This window comes from Trichosurus vulpecula, chromosome 1 (assembly GCF_011100635.1).
Source record: "Trichosurus vulpecula isolate mTriVul1 chromosome 1, mTriVul1.pri, whole genome shotgun sequence".
In the NCBI taxonomy this organism is placed as follows: domain Eukaryota; kingdom Metazoa; phylum Chordata; class Mammalia; order Diprotodontia; family Phalangeridae; genus Trichosurus; species Trichosurus vulpecula.
In genome coordinates, this window is record NC_050573.1 from 180,551,181 (window position 1) to 180,577,076 (window position 25,896).

A 25,896-nucleotide genomic window follows, 5' to 3' on the forward strand; every position below is an offset into this window, starting at 1 on the left:
TTCCAACTATGCCCAAAGGGCTATAAAACTGTGCATACCCTTTGATCCAGCAATACCACTTCTAGGTCTATATCCCAAAGAAATCATTAAAAAAGGAAAAGGACCCATATGTACAAAAATATTTACAGCAGCTCTTTTTGTGGTGGTAAAGAATTGGAAATTGAGGGGATGCCCATCAATTGGGGCATGGCCAAATGAGTTGTGGTATATGAATATAATGGGATACTAGTGTGCTATAAGAAATGATGAACAGGTAGATTTCAGAAAAACCTGGAAAGACTTACATGAACTGATGCTGAGTGAAGTGAGCAGAACCAGGAGAATGAGGTACACAGTAAAAATAATGTCGTGTGATGACCAACTTTGATAGACTTAGCTATTCTCAGCAATGCAATGATGTAAGACAAATTTCAAAAGATTCATCCAGAGGTAGAACTAAAGAGTCTGAATGCAGATCAAAGCATACTATTTTCTCTTTCTCATGGTTTTCCCCTTTTGTTCTGTTTCTTCTTTCAAAACATGACTAATGTGGAAATATGTTTAATGTGATTGTACCTTAATCAGATTGCTTGCCATCTTGGGGAGGGGATAGGGGAGGGAAAGGGGGAGAAAAAAATGGGAACTCAAAATCTTACAAAAGTGAATGTTGAAAACTATTTTTATATGTAATTGTAAAAAATAAAATACCAGTAAGTGGCCGGGGGTGGGGGGGAGATACTCCTCCAACGCTGAGCTTTGTCATGTTGCCCCTAGTGAAAGGTAAGCTCCATGACAGCTCCATGACTTTTTCACCTTTTATTCCCAGTACCTAGCACAATGCAGCTGCAAATCCTAGGCACTTAATAAATAGTTGCCAGAGGCAATTGAATCTGTATCTGAGCTCCCCCAAAGCAACCTGATCCATATCACAGAAATAACAGGTGTTCTAATTAAATAGTTTTATTGAAAAAATATTTACATTTTCAACATTAGAACATAAAAAAACAAAAGCAAAAAAATGAAAACAAATCCCAAAGCATTTTTAGTTTGATCAGGAGAATGTTTACAGTGGACTGTAGTTAGCCTCTGAAAAGCATGTGTTCTGTCAGAGTGCACCACGTTGATGTTTAAAAGGTGGGAAAGGGCTCACATGGAATGCACTGGAGTCCCACAGTGTTTATGCCACAGATCGATGGCTTTGCTCACAATCGCATCTGAACTGTCCTGAGGGATCTGCAAAAGAGTAGATAGGGAAAAAAAAGGGTCCTTGGGAAATCTGTATATTTGCAATCACAGTATTGAATATGAAAACATCCCATTCATTGTGGGAAGTTCTTTCCAACAGGCTTTTAATTACTACAAAAGGGGGGGGGGAAGGGGAAGGGAAGTAGGACCAAATAAGATGGACCAAGAAATCCCCATGCAAAAAAGGGAACAGTTCCCAGATCCTTCTGAATGCTCATCTGTGATCCCACCTAACTATAGGGGATTCTGAGCAACAGAGAGAAGGAATGCCATGTGTTTATTTGGGACTCAGTAGCTCCTAGCTGATGCTGGCTTTTGCTCATTAATAAAATGGAAATAGTAAAGGACCTGAAGAATCCTGCCCTCCCCCTCAACCCCTACCCTACCCCCAGACGCCAGACTCTATTTAACCTCCAAGGATTCCTGTTCCATTAGACTCCACTTAACCTCCCAGGATTCCTGTTCCATTAACAGAAATTATTTGTACCGAGGCCCCGCAAGTTGTAAGCAAAGATAGCACTAGGCAGACAGTCCCATTTTGCAAGCCCCCAAATCCATGACTGCATACTGTTCAGGACATCACCTCCAAAGGATGCCACGTATAATCTGATTCTAAGACATAGGCCAATTTTATATAAAGTTTCCTTTGAGAGACGAATGAGGAAATTGAGGAAGAATCACAGAATGTCAGAGTTGGAAACTTCCTCAGATGCCATCTGGTCCTACCCATACCTGGAAACCCCCTCTAAATATTCAAGAATGGAAAATCCAGTATTTAAATGAAGGCCTCTAGAGCAGGGATCTTAACCTGGGTCTGAAAACTTATTAGGGTTTTTTGTTTGTTTACTATTAAAATATAATTGGTTTCCTTGGTGGTCCTATATATTTTATCTCATGCATTTAAAACACTATTCTGACAGGGCTACACAGGCTTCATTATACTGTCAAAAGTTAAGAACTCCTAGCTGAGAGTGAAGGGGGAACCCATGGCTTCCTAAGACAGTCCATTCCATTTGGGGACAATTCTAATGGTTGGAAGTTTTCCCTTGCCTAGAAGGGAAATTTGCCTCTCTACAATTTTCAACCACTGATCCTAATTCTGCCTTTTTAGGCAAAGCAAAATAAATGTAATCTTCCATGACAGCCCTTCAAAGACTTGATGACACCTAGCATGCCCTCCACAAACCACCTCCTCTCCAGGCTAAACATCTCCAGTTCATTCGACTGATGCTCCAATAGTGTGATCCATGTGCCCTCTACCATCCAGAATGGACACTTAAAGTCCTTCCTAAAAAGGGATACTTAGAGCTAAACATTACACTCCAGTGGGTTTCTGCCTAGCACAGAGAATAGTGAAACTACTACTTCCTTCTTTAAACCCTATGCCTCTCTTACCATACTCAAAGACCAAATTAGGGGTTTGAGTTTGGGTATTTTTTTTGGTTGCCCCATAACAGTGTTGGGGGCAGCTGTGGCACAGTAAATAGAGTGCTGGGCCTGGAGTCAGGAACACTTCCTGAGTTCAAATCTGGCCTCAGACACTCACCTGAGCTGTGTGACCCTGGGCAAGTCACTTTACCAGTTACTGTTTGCCTCAGTATCCTCATTTGTCAAATAAGCTGGAGAAGGAAATGGCAAACTACTCTTGGTATCTCTGACAAGAAAACCCCAAATGGGGTCATGAAGAGTCAGTCACAACTGAAAACGATGAACACCAGTAAATCACACTGTTAGCTCATGAAGACTGCTGTATACCAAAGCCCTTATGTCTTGTTTCAGATGAACTGCTACTAGCCATACCACTTGGGTCCTTGTGAAGCTGCTTTTTTTTTAGCATTAGGAAATTTTATTTTATTTTATTTTGCTTAATAATCTATTATGAAAGTGCTTTTTTTTTTTCACCCAAGCAGAGGGGTTTACATTTACATACAAGCATCCGTGATCTCATCTAGGTGGGGAGGAATTCCATCCATCAAAGCAAAGGCGTTGTTGGTTGGAAAGTGACTTGTCCCCGTGGTTGCACAGCTGGTAAATATTGGAGGCAGTATTTGAGCCAGCATCTGGATGACTGCAAGTTCAGCCTTTAACAGCCAAGACTCTGCATTTATCTTTTATTATATGTCATCTTATTAGATTCAATCCATTGTTCTGGCCTGTCAAAGCCATATTGAATCCTCACTTGGTCATTTAACACATTAGTTATCTTTCTCATCTTTGTGACATCTGCAAATTTGATTTAAAATGTGGTCCATGCCTTCTTCTAATACTTGATATAAACATTAAACAGTGCAGGGACAAGAATAGGGCCCTGAGACAATACACTCATGATCATTTACGAAACCAATAGTGACCCATTAAACTTACTTACTCTGGTTGGTCATTCAACCAATTTCAAATCCACCTAACTGTAGTATCATCTGGCCTACCTCTTGCCATCTTGTTCACAAGGATAACATGAGAAACTATCATTTGCTTTGTTGAAATCCAGATAAACAATATCTGTAGCCTTCCCCTTGACTAGATACTTTATCATCCAATAAATATTATAATTTATTATTGAGACTAATAGTTTGTATACTGGGAGAATATGGTTAGGTGGAGAATCTAATTTGGGAGAATAATCTTGTTGGTCAAAATAGAACAAATGCCTCTATAAAATGAAAGGTTTGGACCAGAATACCTCTAAGGCTCCCTCTAGCTCTCTGTCTTGTGACCCCATGGTCCATAGCCCACCAAAACTATCTATCTGTGGGGTTTTCTTGGGAAAGATACTGGCATGGTTTGCCATTTTCTTCTCCAGTGGATTAAGGCAAACAGAGATTAAGTGACTTGTCCAGGTTCACACAGCTAGTAAGTAAGTGTCTGAGGCCACATTTGAACTCAGGTCTTCCTAAGTCCAAGCCCAGTGCTCTATGCTCTGAGCCACTGAGCTGCCTCCAGCTCTGTATCTATGCTCCTATAATTCTATTAAATAATTGCTGAATGAGCAAATGAAGATAAAGTATACTTACATTTTCCAAAAACTTTGTGATTTTTTCAGCGCTGTTCAATGCCATTACTTTTATTTTAAAAGTTAATAAAATTTCCACAGCAACGAAAACTAGGATCTTGCAGGAACCACTTATAACTTTGTCCCAAACTCTACAAAAACAAAAATATTTAATTAATATTGCTGAATTTTAAGTTATTAAAATTTCCTCAAAATTATTCCTTGTTTTAACTATTAATTTTGTCAAAGAATCATCATTAAATTTCAAAATTGACATTCATGAAGCATTTCAAGTTCAACTGAATTTATCTTAGATATGATTAGAAATTGGAAAAGAAGAAAAACACCATCTAGATAGGTCAGTCTACAATAAATCTAGTAAAAATCTCATCTCTAATGTTCCCTTTGAAATTGGAGATTTACCTTCCCCCATGTCTTTGCAAAAGTGGAGGACTATAGGGGTGGTGCATTGTATATGTCAGAATTTTTTTCCATATGTTGGTTAGTTTTATAAAATGGGTTTTCCCCCTCTTTTTTATTCTTTATTATAAGGGATGGTTCTCTGCAACAGAGAAGGAGGAGGGATACATGGAGAAATATGTAAAAACAAAAGATAACAATAAAATTTATTTTTTTAAAATCTAATTAATGCAAAATAAAATTTACGCTATGAAAGGTCATAAAGAGGTCATATCCTTTGACCCAGAAATTTCATTGCTAAATACATACCCCAAAGAGGTCAATAATAGAAAGTTCCCATATAAACCAAAATATTCATAGCAACCCTTTCTGTAGGGCAGAGAACCGGGAACAAAGTAAATGCTCAATTGAGCAATGGCTAAACAAGTGGTACATGAATATAATGGAATATCACTGAATCATAAGAAATGAAGACTGTGATGAATACAGAGAAGCATGGGAAGGCTTATATGAACTGATACATAGTGAAGTAAGCAGAACTAACAAAACAATATAGACATTGTCTACAACAAGGTAAATGGAAGAAAAACAAAACTAACCATACAATTATAATGACTCAGCCTGGCCTTGGAGAATAGTGTGGAAAACATATCTTCCCTCCTTTCTTTGTAGCGATGGGGGACAATAGTGAAACACTACACACACCATCCAATGTTGGTGATGTGTGGGTTAATTTTGCTGAAGTGATTTTTAGAAAATCTTTCTTTTTTGATTCTTTGCTACAAAGGATACATCATTGGGTAGGGGAAGGGATGTATTCAGAAATAAGGGTATTGTAAAAACAAAAAATAACAATAAAAATTAGATTTATAGTCCAATACATGTTGATTGACTGGTATGGTGTTTGGAGGTGCATCCTCACATTCGGTTCATTTTCTTTATAAATTGGCTCATAGTGACACTACAGTAAAGTTACACGTCTCTAAACCCATTCTCAGAACTGAGCTCCCCTACATACACGAGTAAGAAAAGTAGTTTTTCTATGTAAGTCTTCAGAAATTGTGTCCGTCGTGAGTTTTATGATTTGTTGGTCAGTTATTTCAGCTATGTTCAACTCTTCATGACCCCATTTGGGGTTTTCTTGGCAAAGATACTGGAGTGGTTTGCCATTTCCTTCTCCAGCTCTTTTTGTAGAAGAAGAAACTAAGGCAAACAGGGTTAAGTGACTTGTTCAGGGTCACACAGCTGGTAAGTGTCTGAGGACATATTTGAACTCATGAAGATGACTCTTCCTGAGTTCAGGCCCAGCGCTCTATCCACTGAGCCACCTGGCAACTCCTTTATGATTTGAGAGCCCTCAAATAAGAAACCAAAGGAAATCATGCAATGTTATACTATCTTGATACTAAACAGGAATAGAACCATTTTGTTCTTTGCAAAGGATGAAGCTTTCAAATCATTCTTTTTCTCAGGAGAAAATTCACACTTTATTTGAGAAGCAGGAGAGTGTATCCTCTTCTGATTCATTCATTCTTTTTATTCACTTAATAAACATTTACTAAGTGCCTGTTGCATTCAAGGCACTGTACCAGGTGACAAGGAAGATACAACGAGAAATAAGAAACAGTCCTTTGAGGATCCTGTTCAATCAACCAATGAATTATTTATTAAGCACTTACTACGTGCCTGGCATTTCTGGGCACTGGGGCTACATATACAGTGAGACATAATTATTATTGCCAATAATAATTAATAATTACAATGGCTCTGTTACTATTTTCTTATTTTATTAATAGCAATAATAATATTTATAATAGTAATAGCCACCACTTATATACTGCTTTAAAATTTGTGCAGTGTTTCACAAACATTAATCCCCTTTGATGCTTACAACAATTCTGGGAGGTAACTGCTGTTATTATCATCCCCTGCTTACACATGAGGATACTGAAGAGGAGAGAGGTGACTTGCCCAGGGTCACATAGCTAGTTAGGATCTGATGCAGGAGTTGAATGGAAGTCTGAATCCAGTGCTCTATCCGCAGCGCCACCTAGTGGCAAATGAATGAAACAATCTTTATTCTCACTGGGCTTACATTGTAACAGGAGCAATAACAGACACCATTAAATATATGCAGAATAAATATAAAAAAATAAGTAGTAGTTAAATAAAAGGTAGTACAAGAAGGAGGGCAATATAGTTGGGGGAAATCAGAGAAGGCTTCCTATAGAAGGTGGTGCTTAGCTGTGACTTAAAGGAAGAGGCTAGGTGGGATAGTAGATAGAACACAATGGACCTGGAATCAGGAAGACATGAATTCAGATCCAGCCTCAGACACTTCCCAGTTGTGTGATCCTAGGGAAGTCCTTAAGTCCTCTGTTTGCAGATGAGCTTCTCCTCTGTAAAATGGGGATCATAACACCCACCTTTCAGGGTTGTTGTGAGGATAAACGATATATTTATAAAGCATTTTGCAAATCTTCAAGTGCTAATGTAAATTCTGGCTATTGTTATTATTAACATCATCATCATCAAGGGACTTTATGAGGTAGAGGTGAGGAGACTGTGCATTCCAGGCACGGGGGACACCCAGAGCAAAAGCAAATAGATGAGAGATGGAGTACTGTATGATGAGCAGAGAGAAGGCTATCTGAGCTGGTTCCCAGAGTGTGGGAGGGGGAGCAACGTCCAATGAGGCTGGAAAAGTAGGTTGGGGCAAAAGTGTGAAGGCCTTTAAAAGCTAACAGTTTATATTTGATCCTAAAGGCTCTGGAGTTTATTTAATAAGGAAATGACACGTTCAAATCTGCACTTAAGAAAAATCAACTTGGATTCTTCACTTTTGGTCCCCCCCCATATCCAAGCTGTTGCCAAGGCCTGGCAATTTCAACTTTGCAATATCTCTCCAATATGCCCCCTTCTCTCCTTCAATACAGCCACCATTGTGGCACAGGTTCTCATCCCCTCATGCCTGGACTATTGCCCTAGCCTGCTGGTGGGTCTGTCTGCCTCAAGTCTCTCCTACTCCACATCCTCCATTCAACCATCAAAGTGATCTTCCTAAAACACAGGTCTGATCATGTCAACCCCTTACTCAATAAACTCCAGTGGTTTCCTCTTGCCTCCAAAATCAAAAACAAAACGCTCTGTGTGGCACTCAGAGCCCTTCATAACCTAGCACCCACACCCTCCTATCTACCTCCCATACCTTTCCAATCTTTTTGCACCTTATTCCCCAAGAGGCACTCTTTGATCCAGTGACACTAGCCTCCTGGCTCTTCCACAAACAAGATACTTCATTTCTGAGCTTGGGCATTCTCTCTGGCTATCCCCCCATGCCTGGAACGCTCTCCTTTCCCTGCTCTGACTCTGACCCCTATGTCTTCCTTTAAGTCCCAACTAAAATCTCATCTTCTACAGGAAGCTTTCCCCAACCCCTCCTAATTCTCGTGCCTCCCCAATGCTAATTATTTCCTCTTTATCCTGTATATGATTTGCTTTGAATACATTTGTTTGCATGTTGTCTCCCTTATCAGATTGTAAACTCCCTGAAGGCAGGGACTGTCTTTTGCCTCTTTTTGTATCCCCAGCTCTTAGCACAGGGTCTGACACATAGTTGGTTGCTTGGTTGTTGTCCTTTATTCTCAAAGAGGACCAAAATGACATCATTATGCTAGAGTCAAGTTTCAATGTGTCTGACTGTGGTGGATCAGACCAATATCAGTTCGGAATGCTCTACCACAGGTCAGGCACAAATAATCCACTTGAACACTTGGGGTGGGCTGGCACATAGTAGGCACTTATTAAATGTTTATTGATTGTTTATTGGTTAATAAATCTCACCTTCTACAAGAAGCCTTCCCCAACCTCTCTTAATTCCAGTGCCTTTCCTGTCAATTTTTTTTTATCTATCCTGTATATAGCTTGCTTTGCATATATTTGTCTGCATGTTTTCTTCCCCATTAGATTGTAAACTCCTTAAGAGTAGGGACTCTTTATCTTCCTCTTTTTGTATCCCCATTGCTTAGCACAATGCCTGACACATAGTAAGTGATTATTAAATATTTATTGAATGATAGATGTTTATTGATTGATTGACTAGAGTAGATAAAGACTTGAGGCAGGGAGAACAATTAGCAAGACATGTTGCAATTGTCCAGATGGGAAGTGATGAGGACCTGAGCTAAAAGTGGTCATTTTTATTGATGTTTACTTCTGAAAGTTGGGACCTTTGTAATTGGGAAATTGGAAAGAAATTTAATTGGGAAATAAGATGAAGCAAATATACTGAGAATTTTGCAAATATAATGAAAAAAGGATACAGTACAAATAAATGTTAAAGGGTGAAGCCAGAGTTAAAGAAAATGCATTTAAATGGTGCACTATGCTGAGAATCATGCTTTATATTTCAACTTAGAACACTTGCTCAGAAATCAGTATCTTTCTTCCAAGTCTGTGCATATTGCACTGTTAGATCATAAATGGAAATACCTGAATGCTTTAAGTATTTTTATGGACACTAATGCTGTAAATCTCTTATAAAATATATTTGATACAAAGGCAAGATGTAATAACTGTAGAACCATGTGTTAGCATGCAAGTCTTTAAAATGATAGCTTTAAAATTTTTGCCATTTAAACTTTTCACATCTTCAGATGTCTGAGTGTAAAACATTATCCAATCTAAAAAAAAAGTGGTCATTGAGTGAGTAGAAAGAAGGGGTTAGATCTGCAAGAGAAATGTTATGGAAACAGAACTGGTGAAATTTGGTAACTGACTGAGTATACGGGTGAGGAAGAGTGAGCAGTTGAAGATAATGTGTTTATGAACTGAAGAGACTGGAAGAAGCCTTTGCCAGAAAGAGAAGTCCAGACATGGGAAGGGCTTGAGAGGAGAGATGATGAGTTCTGTTTTGGACATGTCAAGTTTGAGATCCCTAGCATAAGCTAGCAATGCTGATCAACAGCAGAACCCAAGACTTCAAGACCTTAGAAAGAAATGCTTACCTCTGTAAACTGGATTCAGGTAAACAACCTGCAAAGCACTTCTGAAACCAGAGATCGTAAGGCAGTTTGGTCACCGCAGAGCACGTCTTCATATGATTCAGGAGACGGCTATCTTCAAGATTCAAGTACTGTTCAAAAGCCTTTGGCTAAAGGAGACAGAAAGAGAAGGGAGAAATGTCCAATGATATAAAATACATCAGCTGATATACAGGACATGTTGAAAACCTTCTAAGTATTAAAGAAAAGCAAGTGCTACAAATGGCTAAAAATCTAATATTATACACACCGAGACCTGGGCAGACATGGTCCCCTCAAGCAAAAATCTACCAATCGGACTAACCTGATTCAGCAGTCCTTTTTTTAAGCTCTAATAGTTGGGAGTAGGGGAAGGATATGAACAGCACAGAAGAGAAAACAAGAGAGAAAAAGATAAGAAATAGGACATGAGGAGGGAGGTCCAGGAAAACTGGAAAAGAAGAGAGAAAGACATGTGGGAGGGAGAATCCTTTTTTAGCCTCAGCATCACCATCTATAAGGTGAGATGGTTGGAGCAGGTGACCTCTGAGATCCTTTTCAGCTCTAAATCTATAATCCTAAAATCCTACTGGATCGAGACCTAGGGTCACTGGTGACCTAGGTCCTTGTCCCAGTTCAAAAAGCAACTAGCTAAGCGACTTCACTTATCCTCTCAGATTTTCAGTTTCCCAGTCTACAAAATGATAGATCACTAAGTTATGCGATCATAGGTAGGTCATTTTATCCCTCTGAGATTCAGTTTCTTCACTGATAAAAGGGGGCTAGATTTTTGTCCTCATAAATTTTGTCCTCATACATCATGACAAAATGAAATTAAAATATGTAGAGTGCTTTGCAGACCTTAAAATACTCTATAATTCTATGACCCTAATTTGTGTCTCTTAGTTATAATTAGTGCAGAAAAAACCACCAAAGGTTAGCAGAAGTCAGCAAGACTTGGAGGGGGGGAATTTTTAAAGTGCTGTTACAGTTTTGAGAACAACAAATTAAAATGCATTTTTTAAAAAAAGACATTAAATCAGCACCTCGAAAACATTCAAATTTATACATTGTAATATTCTAGCTTGGTCAATCAAAGGAGAGTTGTTCCAAGGGTATATTTACTGTGGTCTCAACAACGTCTCCTAAGTTTTCAAGGATTTCCTGAGTTTGGACACAGGTCACTGAGACTTCCACTAAGGTTGGCCTTAGTCGACAGTTTCCTGAGCTGCCACTAGCAAAATTTCACCACCGAATTCTGGTGATGAGCACAGCCTTTGAGAACCAAAGGTCAAATCCATATCACTTTGAAGCAGTAGAGTACAACTTCAGCATAGGTTTTCAGTGTTATATATCTGCAGTTGCAGGAAGAAGGAATGAGTAGAATTTAAGAAAATAATTATAGCTGATACTTATCAAGCATCTCAAAGTTTTCAGGATGCTTTACAAACATCATCCTACTTCAGTCTTATAATACATCCATTAGGTATGTAAATAGTTATATTAATAAGAGCAGTAATAATAATACTAATTAATAATAAGCCAGCATTTATACAGCATTTCAAGGTCTACAAAGTATTTAACATATTTTAATCTCATTTTGTCATGATATATGAGGACAAAACTTTTGAGAACAAAAAATCTAGCCCCATTTTATTAATGAGGAAACTGAGTCTCGGAGGGATAAAATGATTTATCTATGATCACATACCCATTAAGTATCAGAAATAAAATTTGAATCTAGAGTTACCTGCCTCAAGATCTTTATCCCTTATGCCCTTATCACCAGTGACTGGGCTGGGGACAAGGAAGGAAGAAGAGGAAGGAGAGAAGACAGGAAATAGTTTGAATTACATGGGGTACTAATTTGGGTTAACCTTTGACTCCTCTTTTGCTTGCTTTATCATTTATCTTGTGCTATACATACTGGTGCACATGTCACATTCCCTAGTGGAATATAAGCAGGAACTGTTTCATCCATCTTCGTCTTCCCCCACATGTGGACCTAATGTTTATTGAATATAACTAAAAACAAGTCAAAAAACTTGTTTGCAAAAATATTTTTTTATCATGAGAATCTTTAAGGACTTAGCAGAGCTATGCCAAAAGGAAGGCATATCATACATGCTTTATATAGACCACCATATAGTTTAAGACGGTATGGATCGAGGGTTCTTAACCCTTTTTGTTTAATGAACCACTTTGCCAGTGTGGTAAATTTTGTGGGCCCCTTCTCAGAATAATACATGCATAATTCACAAATGCAAAAATATAGAAAATAAAATACATAGGATTTCAAAGGAAACTGGTTATATTGAAGTAAAATTATCGAAATAAGGAGGGGAAAAGTTCATGGTTCATAAGCTAAGATCCCCTTTAAGGGTCATAAATTAAGATCCCCTTGAGCTAGATTGCCTATGAAATCCTTTTGTACCTTATAATTTTTTACAATTTTAACAAAGTCTTTTTGCATATGGCAGTGAGTTCACCTATGAGAGAACAAGATTTCAGTAAACTTTCTGAAGGGGAGAGAAGGTGTTGGTAGGATCCAGTGAATCAGAACATTGAAACATACTTAGGGTGCTCATTACCCAGGTATGTGCTGTTCTTTTTCTGATACCAAAATGTTCCTGTTCTATGCATCATGTGCCTACTTCACTAAGATTTTAGAATGATCTTTGCTTTGTGATTGCAATTTTGTTTGGCAAGGCTTTAAAAATCTAAGAAGATGACGGGATAGTGATAACTCTGCATTTGTAAGAGGATGAATAGGAAAAATCCATATTATAAGTTTTAAAAAAAGAAGCTCACACTGTTTAACCAAACAAAAAAGTTTAAATAAATGAGTTTAGGACAAAGACAGACATCAGCACCATCACTGGTTAGCTTTTCTTTATGCTTAGCAAAGATTTTTCTAAAAACCTCAAAACTATTTAGTTCTACTGATATTAGATTCCAAAGGAAATGTGAAACCTGTAAAATGCCTTGGACAAAAATGAAATTACCATTGATTGCAAGTGCACTACCTTTCTGATGACATACTTTTCCCTATTCTTCCTTTAAAAGCGCTGACTATGCCATTATTTCAACTTCAAGAATCTAAGAGAATTAGCATCCCAAATGTGGTCGCCCCAACAACTCAGCGCTTCAACTTGGGTTAACAATGAACCGTCTAAAATCACTGGAGAACACAGAGAGAAGCCTTGGCAAATTCTGGAGATTATAATTGAGTTAAGAAGTAAGAGTTACATCATGGCAATCCTTAACAAATTTTTTTTAATTAAATCAATAAATATCCTCATCCTTATACATAGTCATCCTTATACATACATATCCTTATACACTGTGAACGTGTCACGCTTTAAAAGGTGTCAGAATAAATGGAGAAAATGAAAGGAGGGAAGCACCATAGTGTAGTAGAAAGAGTGATGGCCCTTGAGTCAGAGGGCCTAGGTTCAAATCCTGACTCTATGTCTTATTACTTATATCATCCCGAGGAATTCACTCAACATCTCTGGGCCTCAGTTTCCTCAACTGTAAAACAAGAGGAATGATTTCTTGTTGTTCCTGAGCCATGTTCAGTTGCATCTGAATATTTGTGACCCAAATTAGGGTTTTGCCAGCAGAGATACTAGAATGATTTTCCGTTTCCTTCTCCAGCTCATTTTACAGAAGAGGAAACTGCGGCAAACAGGGTGAAGTGACTTGCCCAGGGTCACACAGCTAATAAGTGTCTGAGGCCATATTTGAACTCATGAAGATGAGTCTTCCTGATTCCAAGCTCAGCACTCTCTCCACTGTGCCTAGCTGTCCTAGCAGAGTGACTTAGAAAACCACAAATGAACATTATCTGTGTTGTATTTTTATTTATTTTGATAAACATTTCCTAATTACATTTTAATCTGGTTCAGCCTGCACTTGGGTAGTGTTCAGGCCTCAGTCAGCCTGGCTCTGGCTTAGATGATCTCAAAGTCCCTTCCAGATCTAAACCTAAGATATGATATTATGAAAAAGAAAAGGCAAAGAGCCACTCCTCATCCTGACCAATATAAAGGCAGCCACTCAGCTATACGTCTAAGACTAGCCCCCTTCTATATGCGCTTGGATGTGGGCCACAAATAACAATTATTGGGGGGAATCAAGTCTCACCTGCAGCAGCCCTAAAGGGTCACAGTCACTCTAGGATGCCTGTTAGCACCAGTGTCTCTCCCCTCCCCCCACCCCCTACACCCAAGACCAAAATACACTTCTCACCAGCTGGGGTAAGGAATCCCGAAACTTGTTATTTAATTGGTTCACAAAGCATCTGATGAGCCAATAACAGTCAACATTATCTTCAACCATCTCTTCCATGGCTTTGGCAATGGCAAGAAATATTTCATCTTCTGGTTCCTGAAAGAAAAAGAACAAATCAGCTTGGGAGTAGATGGGAAGGAGGGAGAGAATGTATTCTTTAATAAAACTGTATTTTTCTCTAACTTAACCAATTGGGCCTCTCAGGTTATGCGCTGGCAGTATGCTTTCCCTTGGCATTGAGTCTTCATCCTCACTCTCTTCCCTGTCAAGGCTTCTGTTCTTTACCTCCCGATCCCTACCACACAAGAAGTAATTCTTACGCTCTTAACAAGACAGAGGCTGTCCCTGCCATTGCACCAAAACAGCTCTTTCTAATGTGATTAATGTCCTCTTTACTGCAAAATCGAAAAGCCTGTTTTCAGTCCTCATGCTCTTTGACCTCGCTGTAGACGATGATGATGACGATGATGATGACGATGATGATGACGATGATGATGATGATGATGATGCTAGCTCACATTTATATAGTATTGACTATGTGCTAGGCATTCTGCTAACCACTTTACAAATATTGTCTTATTTGATCCTCATAACAAATGATATGTGTATATGTGTAAATGCACATGTGTGTGCATGTGTGTTTGTGTACATCTGTAGGTTGCATGAACATATGTGTGTGCACAGTATACATGCGTCATGTGTATATGTATACACATGTATGCATGCACATGTTGTGTGCAAATATGTATGTGTGCATAGCTGTGGCATGTACATGTGTATTATACAGATACGTACATATATATGCACACTCATATTGTACATACGCATTGCATGGATACATTGTATACTTGTGTATACATGCATGCATGCATGTGCATGTTTGTGCATATATGTATTGTATGCTGCACACACGTATATATGTGTGTATTGTATGCCTATGCATATACACATATTATATATACACAAATATGTGTGCATATATAGTATGTATACATACATATGCATACATCTGTATAAATGCATGTGTATACGTGTCCATGTGTATGCATGTGTGTGCATGTGTATTTGTGTACATCTGTAGGTTCCATGAACATATGCATGTGTGCACAGTATACCACATGTGTCATGCATATATGTATACACATGCATGCACGCACATGTTGTGTGCAAATATGTATGTGTGCATAGCTGTGGCATGTACATGTGTATTATATAGATACATACATGTATATGCACACTCATATTGTACATACGCATTGCATGGATACATTGTATACTTGTGTGTACATGCATGCATGTGCATGTTTGTGCATATATGTATCGTATGCTGCACACATGTATATATGTGTGTATTGTATGCCTATGCGTATACACATATTATACACACACAAATATGTGTGCATATATGGTATGTATACATATATGCATGCATCTGTATAAATGCATGTGTATACATGTATGTGTATATGCATGCATGTACATATAATGTGTATTGTATGTCCATGCATGTGTGTTCACACACATGCACATACATGTATGAGGATGTATGTATATTTTATATAAGTACCTTTTATTGAGAGGTAAGACAATTGTACATATATTATTCAATTGCTTGGATCATATAATTTGAGAATTTTAAAAGCAGCAATATTTTAAGAATTATAATTTCTAAGGGTAAAGAAAAACACTCCAATTACATGTCTGTTTCAGAGGATAGACTTGAGCAACGACAGAAACACTTCAAGTTAGGAAGCATTTGACCTCTTTGGAAATCAAATTAACTTTAGTGGCAAAAATAGAAAACTAACTTAAGAAAACAGTGTTATTATCCCCACTTTACAGTTGAGGAAGCTGAGGCAAACAGCATTTAAGAGGCTTGCTCAGGGTCACACAGGTAATAAGTGTCTGAAGCTGCAGTTGAACTTAGGCCCAGTGAGAGCATCCACTGCGCCACCTAGCTGCCCCAGTAGCAAATGCCTAAATCACACTTGATACTGCTGACTGTACCTTCTATTCCCTGAACATCTGTGGGAGTATCATGAGTCTCCTAACTCTCTGCCTACTCCCTTTCAGTCTTTTTTGCTGGCTCTTCATCTTCCTCCTGAGCCATAAGTATGGAAATCCCCTAAGCGTATGTCTTTGGCCTTCTGTCCAAAATCAAAAAAAGATTCATGGCTTCTTTACTCATATAGCCAAAAAACTTAACAACCAACAAGTCCAACAATTAAAGGATGTTAAGAATAAATCAAGGTATATTAATGTAATACAATAATATGCTGCCACAAAATTTATATGTATAAAAAATACAAGGAAACATGGAAAGACTTGGAGAAGATCAGCAAACAAAAAAACCCACCACCATTAAAAAAATAAAAGATAACAATGCACAAAGACTTGAGATGGATTTGAAGGCACAGAAAGTAAACCTATTTTCTGCCTATTTGTTTGTTTGATTATAGGATCACAGAATTAGTCTGGATGAGGGTTGAAATAGCATTTTTCTGGAAGATTGACCCTGACAGAAGAGTGTGAGAATGAAATCCCAACCCCCAAGGAAAGGTACACCTTGAGAGGCTTAAAGTACTATATTAGTTCTGTAGGGATGAGAGGTCCATAAAGGTTAGGTGACTTGCCCAATGTCATATCAGTAGTAAATGGAAGAGAGGTAGGATTTGAATCCAGGTCCTCTGGTTCTTTAATCCAGGAGTTTTCCCAAAGTTCCACATTTTCATTGACTATATTTTGTTAAAATGCATAGTTTAAATTATTGCCAGCTAAATTAAAGGCAAGTTTACATAATATTTATGTAGAATTGATCCCAATTGAGCTTAACCCTCCCACTTAATAGAATAGCTGTTATAAATGTGTGAAATTCAGTAAGTAGGATAAAAGTGAAAAAGGAGTATGGTGTGATATCAATGTTTTCTTTCTCCCTATCTGATTGGTATAGAAATGTTTCAAATTGAGGGCTTTGATTGGAAGTTGATCCAATTCGGGGTATGGTCATTGGTTGATTGGTGTTTGCTATAGCTGGGTTTATAGTGTTAATAACAAACTCTTCACATCAAACTCAACATTAAAAAGAGAACTGAGGGGGTGGGTAAGAAGGAATAGGAGGTATGGGAGTCAAAGACGGCCTTGTAAATAGTTAAGCAAGAGTCTGGGCTCTCACTGAGCCCAGTACATGTTGTATGGTAGGTCTACCACAGAGAAGTCATCAGCGTTCACTTAAGTTTCACGGACCATTTGGATTCCTCTTTTCTTTGTATATATTTTCATTATGTGTGCCTATGTACATATTCTTCCTCCCAACAGAATGTAGGCTGCTTAAGGAGAAAGACATTCAGGGCTTTTTTGGGGGGTGGTTTGCATCCCCAATACAACGCCTGTTGTTGTTCAGCTGTTTTCAGTCATGTTCAACCCTTCATGACCCCATTTAGGGTTTTCTTGGCAAAGATACTAATTTGCCATTTCCTTCTTCAACTCATTTTACAGATGAGGAAATGGAGGCAAACAGGGTTAAGTGACTGGTCCAGGGTTACACAGTCAGATTTGAACTCAGGGAGACAAGTCTTCCTGACTCCTGGCCCAGCATTCTATCCACTGCGCTACCTAGCTGCCTCTGGCACACAGCAAGTCCTTAATAAATGCTTACTGATTGAGTCCTCATGTATAAAATTTGAATTACACTATACCAGGGGTTTTTAACCTAGGGTCTGTAAACTTGATTTAAAAAATTTTGATAACCATATTTCAACATAGTTTCCTTTGTAATCCTATGTGTTTTATTTTATGTATTTAAAAGCATGGAAAATATTATACTATTTTATATCATTTCTAATTTCAATCAGACCCAGAGCCTGAATTAATGAGTAACTGGATGAAGATCCAGGACCTGGGCTTCTTTGTTCTCTCTAAAAGTTTGCTCAGGCAATACCCTTACCTCTGTCAACAAGCCCAGATCATTAAGGACATTATCCTAACCCCAAGAGAGATTACCTTGCTTAATATTCTACAGGTATATACTATGTTATGGAATGTAATGAGACACAGAGACTCTGGGCTGTAGTTTCAACTGACTTTTGTCAACATCCTTTACAACTCTATTCCATTAAGGAAAATCCTCTTCTTGTATCATGGTTAAACATACATGGGGGTCATAAAAAATGAGGTAATACAGGCTTGCTAGCTCTGCTAAAATAACGTATATAAGTTTTCTCATTGCTTTGTTCAGGCAGCCAGAGTTTATACTCTGACTCCTTGTACATACAAGTAAGCTAGCTCCGCTATGCTTTAAGGGAAAATAATAAACAACATGGATTTTTCTATCACCTAGCTCTGTTGTTTCCTTCAACCAAATTTTCAGGTTTAACAAAAGTGTGATTTTTTTTAACATGTAGAACTCCATCCACCAATGCAGATTGCACCCAGTCTGTAAGTCAGTAAATAATTCCTAGGGTGCTACATGAATCACATAAGGGTTAAATGACTCAACTTGCTAATAAATGTCGGTGAAGTCACCTAGTGGGTTGTGCCATGGACTTGGAGACAGGAATTCAAGAGACACCTCAGACACTTATTAGCTATGTGATCTCTGGCAACTCACTCCACCTCTTATGCCTTAGCTCACTCATGTATAAAATGGGAGCAATGGCCCTGAAGGCTGCTAAGGTCCCTTCCAATCTATGATCTGAGGAATTCCAGTCTTTCTGATTCAAAGTCAGCACTCCATTCACTACACCAAACTGTCTCTGTTATCAACACTATGATTAATGAATACTATATACTGTTAAGAAGACAAGTGATAATATTTTTAAAAGTTCTATTTCTAAGTATTAGCAAAGCCTTTCAATATTTTATTCTACCTTTAAGAACCGACTTAAAGCAACTTTGATCTGATATGCCCTAGAACCAAGATTATGGAGATCAAAAGAACGACCATTTTGAAAACTTGCAAAATGCCATTCAAAACATGGGGCTAAATTCCTCCAGTAAATTTCACCAAAAGACTTCTGAGGGGATTGGAAGAGTGAGCTGAAGTCTTTTGTTCTCATATATTATCCCCTGCTAAAAGTGCTTTGGAATCTTATCTGGGTTAAGCAGTGGTAATACTTCAAAGTTAAAACCAAACTAAACATTATCTTCTTCCTCTGGAAAATATTAAGTCCTTTAAAAATTCCAGCCCTTTCATTCCTTCATCTGTAGGCCTCCTTTTAATGTGTTTCTGACTTGTGTACAAATTTAGGTGCATATAACAAAGTCATAACCAGAAAAAGACAACTTTCCTAAATCCTTAACTTAACTTAGACAGTTTTTCACTTTAAAAAGAGTGGAGAGGGGCTTGTTTCTGACAGGACTCTGTGTGTAAAAGTAGAGAATGTTCTGTGCTGGAGGCCCACAGGACCACTGAAGTCAAAAGGAATTTTGAGTGGGGATAGATCAAAAACTATAATGGGTCTATCTAGTACTAAATATGTGCTACTCATAATAAATTAATCTTAAGAACCTATGCAATAGTATCAACTTCATTTTATTAATGCTAAGTGAAATTTAATGGACATTGATGAGCATTCCATTTTTTTCCATTTTTCCAAAGAAACCCTGTTTCCCTTGACAAAAATAATAAAGATGGGCAACTGTCATTAGCTGTAAGGCCTATCGACAGCCCTTCATCATCAACTTCGCTAATAAAGAACAAGTTAAATATCAACTGTTCAGGGCCAGCTAGGTGGCACAATGGATAGAGTGCCTGTCTCTGGAGTCAGGAGGACCTGAGTTCAAATCTGGTCTCAGACACTTGATACTTAACCAGCTGTGTGACCCTGGGCAAGTCACTTAACCCTGATTACCTCACTCCCAAAAAAATCCAAAAAACAAATATCAAATATTTGATAGGTTAATAAACGTGGTAAGTCTATTTTAATGTTTATTTTTTTAAATTTTAAATTAAATTTTAATTTTAAATTAGATAATTTAATATTAATAAAAATTTAAATTTTAAACTTCAATATTTAATGTTAGAAAATTTAAATAAATCCTGGAGAAAACTACAACTGATAGTCAAACCACTGCATTTAGTGGCCCTGAACTACTCCCCTCCCAAGGATTATGCAATTTAATCTGTGAGAGGAAAGAAAAAAATCATTTATATGTTTTTGGGAGAATTATATTTTAATGGCCAAAGAAAAAAACTCCCCCCCATTATTCCCTTACTTGGTTTTTTTTTCTTTCTTCTCTTGCTCTCTCACTCCCCACAAAGGAAAAACAAAAGAAAACCCTAACCGTAAAAAGACTTCCCGTGCAAATATGGACACAAATATTTGAGGGAAAGATTAATCTGCATTCCCAGTACAATCTAATTATTGTAGACGTTCACAATTGTGCATCTACTCCATTAGGAAATTGGCATGGTAATACCTTTGCTATTTAGTAACTTTAGTTTTTCGATAGCCTTAAGACTGGTCCTGGTTGTTTATAAATGGCAGAGGGATGGCCAAGAACAAAAGTAAGTGTCAAAGCAAAGCAGCCACCAACCAGCGGAAAGGAAGGACTTCGAGGCAACTTTCCAGATTCTAGCTGATGCATGCGCAGGTAGACATCCACCTGTGGAGTGGAGTCACTGACAAAACGAATGACTTTCAGGGCATGCAGGACATCTGTGTACTGCTCCTTCCGGCACATCATGACCTGAGCATGAGATTCATGGTGAGGAGGCAGGATTCCTAGGCGAGAGAAAGCCAAGCACTAAATTGGAGTCAGTAATTCAAACCCTTCTTATCTAATAAAAGCATAGCTAGGAGAAGAAACCCATGAAAACCAAAAAAAAAAAAAGCTAGCTTGGTCCATACAAAAGAACTAACAACCACATTTATTAACTGTAGAGAATCAGTCTTAGGAAGTTATCTATCAGAACCCATTTTTCATATTCTTAAAGTACTGAGGCATTAGTTAATAATATAATTTCTGGTATGGGCTTGAAATTACATGGCACCAAAAAGATCACATACAAGCTCTTTGAGGGCAGGGACTGCCTTTTGTCTCTTTTTGTATTCCTAGTGCTTAGCACAGTGCCTGGCACATAGTAGGCATTTAATAAATGCTGAATGATTGACATATTCATAGAATCATAGACTTAGAATTGGAAAGGGCTTTAGAGGTTATCTAATCCAATCCTATCATTTAACAGGTGAGGAGTCTGAGGTATTGAGAGGTTCAAGTGGTTTGCTGATGATCCCATAGGTCAAAAATGGCGGAGCCGGATTCAAATCCAGATCCTTTGACTCTAAGTATAACACTATTTCCATCCAACTAACCAACAAAAATTAAACACCCACTATAGACAACGTGTGCTGGGCAGTAGAGGTACAAAGCCAAAAACAGAGTAGTCTTTATTCCCCATGGATCTTTCGGGATATGACAAATGAGTGTATACAGATTAATTAGAGTAGGCAAGAGAAAGCATTTATAGTTAGAGGGGTTAGGAAAGGCTTTTTTGAGCTAAGCCTTGAAAGAAGCCAGAGATTCCAAGAGATGAGGGAAAAGTACATCCCAGGCACAGGGTCAGGCTGTGAAAAGGCATGGAGGAAGGAGACAGAATGTTAAGTTTGGGTACCCAAAAGAAGCCTGCCATGGCTTGAACGTGTGTTTCAAGGGATGTGATATATAATAAGCCTAGAAATGTAAGCTCACACCAGACCATGAAGGGGTTTAAATGCCAAGTAAGGAATTCATATTTTATCCTAAAGGCAATGGGGAGCTATTGAATATTCTTAGTTAAGGGAGTCTAATGGTCAGATCTGTGCCTTAAGAAAGTTATTTTGGCAGTTGTGTGGAAAATGAATTGGAAAGGAGAGATTAAAGCCAATTCAATTGGGAATAATCTAGACAAGCATGAATGAGCATCTGAACTTTGTTAGTGGCAGATGGAGTGAAGAGAAGGGGAACGGATAGGTACAAGGTTTGTTACAGGAGCAACAATACAACTTAGCTTCTGATTAGGTATGTAGGGTGACGGAGAGAGAGGAATCAAAGACCGCTCTAAGCCTATGAGCCTAAGTGACTAGAAGGATGCTGTCACTCCCAACAAAATCGGAAAGTTAAGAGGAAGGACAGGCTTAAGGTTTTTAAATTCTTGAATTTTATACTGTTTTCACCAATTTCTCTTTTGGTCTTCTATTTATATTATCTTAATCTTTGAAAGAGGGTATGTATACTCAATAAAAGTTATCATTTCCTTCAGAGCAACATCCAGGTCTTTCTCTTCAAATACGGAGCATGGAAAATCCACAGCAATGTTATAAGAAATAATGAATATGAAGATTTCAGAGAAAGGCAGGAAGATTTCTGTGAACTAATGCAGAGGGAAGGAAGTAAAATCAAGGGAACACTGTAAATGACACAGTAAAAGACAGCCAAACTCAAATCAATGGCAATGATCAATCTTGATCCCATAGAGCATATTAGGAAAACACATTTTCCACAAGCACACTAGTGCACCATTGGTGGATCTGTAAATTGGTCCAAACATTCTAGAAAACAATGGGCAATCATGCTAAGAAAGTGAATAGAATGGTCTTGCCCTTTTATAAAAAGATCCCACTGCTAGCAATATACACCATGGAAATCAGTGATTAAAAAAATGTCTCAACTATTGGAAGATATTTATACCCATCAATTGGGGAATGGCTAAACAATGTTATGTGACTTGCCCAGGGTCACACAGCTATTATGCGTCTGAGGCTGGATTTGAACTCAGGAAGCTGAATCTTCCTGATTCCAGGCCCTGCATTCTATCCACTGAGCCATCTAGTAGCCCTATAATGGCATATTACAGAGCTATAAGAAATATATGATGAATACTTAGGAATATGTAAAGCCTTATATAAACTAATGCAAAGTAAAGTAAAAGCAGAACTTGAAAAAATATATAGACTACAGCAATGTAAATGGAAAGAATACCAATAATATAATCAATACTGAATGCTATCAATTTATAGGGCCAAGGCTTGGCTCCAAAGAAGAGACGGGACTACATCTCCATTCCTTTTCTGCAGAAGTGGGGGACTGTGGCTATGAAACTCTTCATATGATGATGGACCTATTTGCTATGCTGATTATTTTGGCTGAACTGGGTTTTTTCTCACTTTTTAAAATCTCTAGAAGGGGGAAGGAGACATATTGGAATACATAGGTGATATAAAAACAAAAGGTATCAATAAATTAACCAAAGATATTTTCTTCTCTTAGTATAGAAGCGGAGGCTTACCGGGAGCCAAACGTTGCGTACGCTATGTTGTCATTTTGTCAATTGTTGACAACAATTAAAGGGTCAATGATGAAGAGGATGAAGAGGATATACCAGGAAATGACTTTGGCATAAAAAAAAGAAGCCAATAGCAAAAGGAAATGGAAAGGAATGAAAGACGATATGGTAGAGAGGGAATAAAATTGGACAGGGTACCCCAGGATCTACATTCGACACCTGGTTCTGTCATCAATTAGCTGCATAATCCTTGCCAAGGGACTTATCCTCTCTTCAGTTTTCTCCCCTCAGAAATGGAACCACGGCGCCTTCAAATTCCAAATTTGTGATTCTGCTTTTGAACGCTGTGGGCATTCATTTTCTGGATGTTCGTTTGCCTGATGTAATCTTCACTCACCCTATTCAGCTGTGACAGTTTATCAAGCTGTGATTAAACCACAAAAGTAATAAAGAAGGATTCTCTAAGTTTGGCTTAATCCAGATTAAAAAGCTTCATTTGAACATCCATCATACTACCAATAAGGCAGATGGACTCCTCAAGTTAACTCCCAAACCTCTAATTCAACTACCCCCCCACCACACACACACACAAAATTCTATTTGTGTATAGATAGGAAGGCTGTTAAGTGCCGAGTCTTTACTGTCCCTTTCTGTAGCTTAACTCAAATTATAGGAAACTTCATGATGAAGAATTGCCAGGGTCTTTGAACAACCAAAAATCTATCCTTTGAAGAGAGTTAAGAGTCAGGTAAATAGTGTGACATTTCTCCATCTATGACTTAAAACACATGAAAAAATGTTTCTACCCCAAACTTCTTATTTTCTATATGGTTCCTACATGCTCATAAATTAGACTTGGGAAGGGGTATTTCTTTTAGCTTTGTAAGTAATTGATTTTATGACAGAAAATGAGGGTCCTAATCTTTCTGGTTTCTGACAGGACTCTGGGCAGGCATGATTTCATCCATCATTGAGTCTGAATTAGTAACAATAGTGTACTGTTCTGAAATGAATTACCACTTGGCCCAGAAACCTCCTAGTGATGTCTGTCACTCGCCAATCCGCTGCTGCCTGTCAGTCACAAAGATGTCAGACACCCAGCACTCTTGAGTAACTAAATCTAACAGTGATTCTTCTTTCAAAGGCCTGACAAAATAAAAACTGAATCTTTCCTAACTTATTAACACTCTGTACCAGAATCCAAAAGATCACAGACCCAATCTTCACACTCCTCCAAGATTTTCCAACACTGTTACCAATTATTCCATCTTCTTCATAGAACTCCAACTTCATCATCTTACAGTTAGCAAGGGGAAGGATGGCTGTTTCATAAGTCCTAAAAGTTCATGGGCACAACTAGGCCTTGGAGGAATTCCCTTAGGGCAAGTGGAAAGAGCGGGGCAGTTAGATGGCGCAATGGATAGAGTTATGGTCCTGGAGTCCGGGAGACTCATCTTCCTGGGTTCAAATCCATCTTCAGACACTTACTAGTTGTGTGACTCTGGGCAAGTCACTTAACCCTGTTTGCCTCACTTTCTTCATCTGTAAAATGAGCTGAAGAAAGAAATGGCAAACTGCTCCAGTATCTTTACCAAGAAAACCCCAAAATGGGTCACAGAGAGCTAGATACAACTGAAAAATGACTGAACAAGGGAAAAGAGTGATGGATTTATAAGGAAGATCTGAGTTTGAATCTCCGCTCTTTTTATGACTACCTATGTGACTTTGGTAAGTTATTTAACTTCTCTGGGCCTTTATCTGTAAAATAACACAGGTGGACAAATTATATGGCCTTTGGTGTCCCTTTTAGCTCAATATCTATAAGCCTGTTCATTACTTGCAGTTTTATGAGAGAGAAGTCTTCTTCTTCCACAGGAAATAGGCTGCCTTTAAAGTTCTACCCTCCCATTCAGTCATCCAAGATCCAGGACTTATGCTGATAGCCCCAAAAGGACATCAAGGACCAATAACTATTCGCAATACTTCAGGCAGGAAAACATTCCTCTCACTAGGAAGAAGACTAGACAGATCCCTAAAGACTCAGGCACCCAGCAACCCCTGGCACTTAATGGAGTGGCCCAAATATTCTACAAGTTATCTTAGTGCCCAATACCTCCCAAGGTTAAGTTTCTTGTAGCTCTTTAAAGTCCTACCTAAAAGCACCTTCCACACGAAGCCTCGGTACATGGATGGGAGAGGGAACCGCTGACTAAATGTGCAAAGTTTCTCAATGTCTAGAAGAGGAGAAAAACAAAAAAGAATTAGAATGAGACTTACATGAGGCCGATAACAGAATTAAAGAAGTAAGGTGTTGGGGTTTTTTTGAACAACTGAAAATGTAATAACCCATTTCCTCAGACAAAGAGATATTATTTGGCCAGCCAGGGATCGAACTAGGAATTTTTGTACTCAGGGAAGATAGTACAGTGAATACTTGTCCAATTGTGTGTGCACATTCAGGGAAGACACAGGCCCCAGGTTACTACAAGGCCATTGCTATGGAGGCTGCCCACCTCTACCCCAGAAGAATTGGTCTGCTTGGCAGCTTCCTATGTAAATTAATTATTCTTGGTAATTAGTTGATAAGATCAATTGTTTCTTCAAATGTGGCATCTAAGAAAACAGATTCTTTGGAGGTAAACTGGAGTCATAACCTTTACAGAAAGCCAGAGATCCCTGAAGTC

At 38.3% G+C, this 25,896-nt stretch overlaps 1 protein-coding gene across 3 annotated transcripts in view; it reads right to left on the bottom strand.

Moving 5' to 3' along the window:
* Nucleotides 1–1,001: 1,001 nt before the first annotated feature.
* The window catches only part of TBC1D7 (TBC1 domain family member 7), a 31,654-nt gene continuing 6,759 nt past the window's right edge, over nucleotides 1,002–25,896 (bottom strand). For 2 of the 3 annotated variants that reach the window (XM_036734794.1, XM_036734786.1), the window contains 6 exons: nucleotides 25,366–25,446; nucleotides 20,485–20,672; nucleotides 13,909–14,046; nucleotides 9,640–9,785; nucleotides 4,236–4,365; nucleotides 1,002–1,212 (listed from right to left, as the gene is read on the bottom strand). In XM_036734794.1, the coding sequence (XP_036590689.1) occupies nucleotides 1,126–1,212; nucleotides 4,236–4,365; nucleotides 9,640–9,785; nucleotides 13,909–14,046; nucleotides 20,485–20,672; nucleotides 25,366–25,446 (770 nt within the window). In that variant the 3' untranslated portion in view covers nucleotides 1,002–1,125. The remainder of the gene's footprint in view (nucleotides 1,213–4,235; nucleotides 4,366–9,639; nucleotides 9,786–13,908; nucleotides 14,047–20,484; nucleotides 20,673–25,365; nucleotides 25,447–25,896) is intronic. The other variant, XM_036734805.1, reaches the window with a different exon arrangement.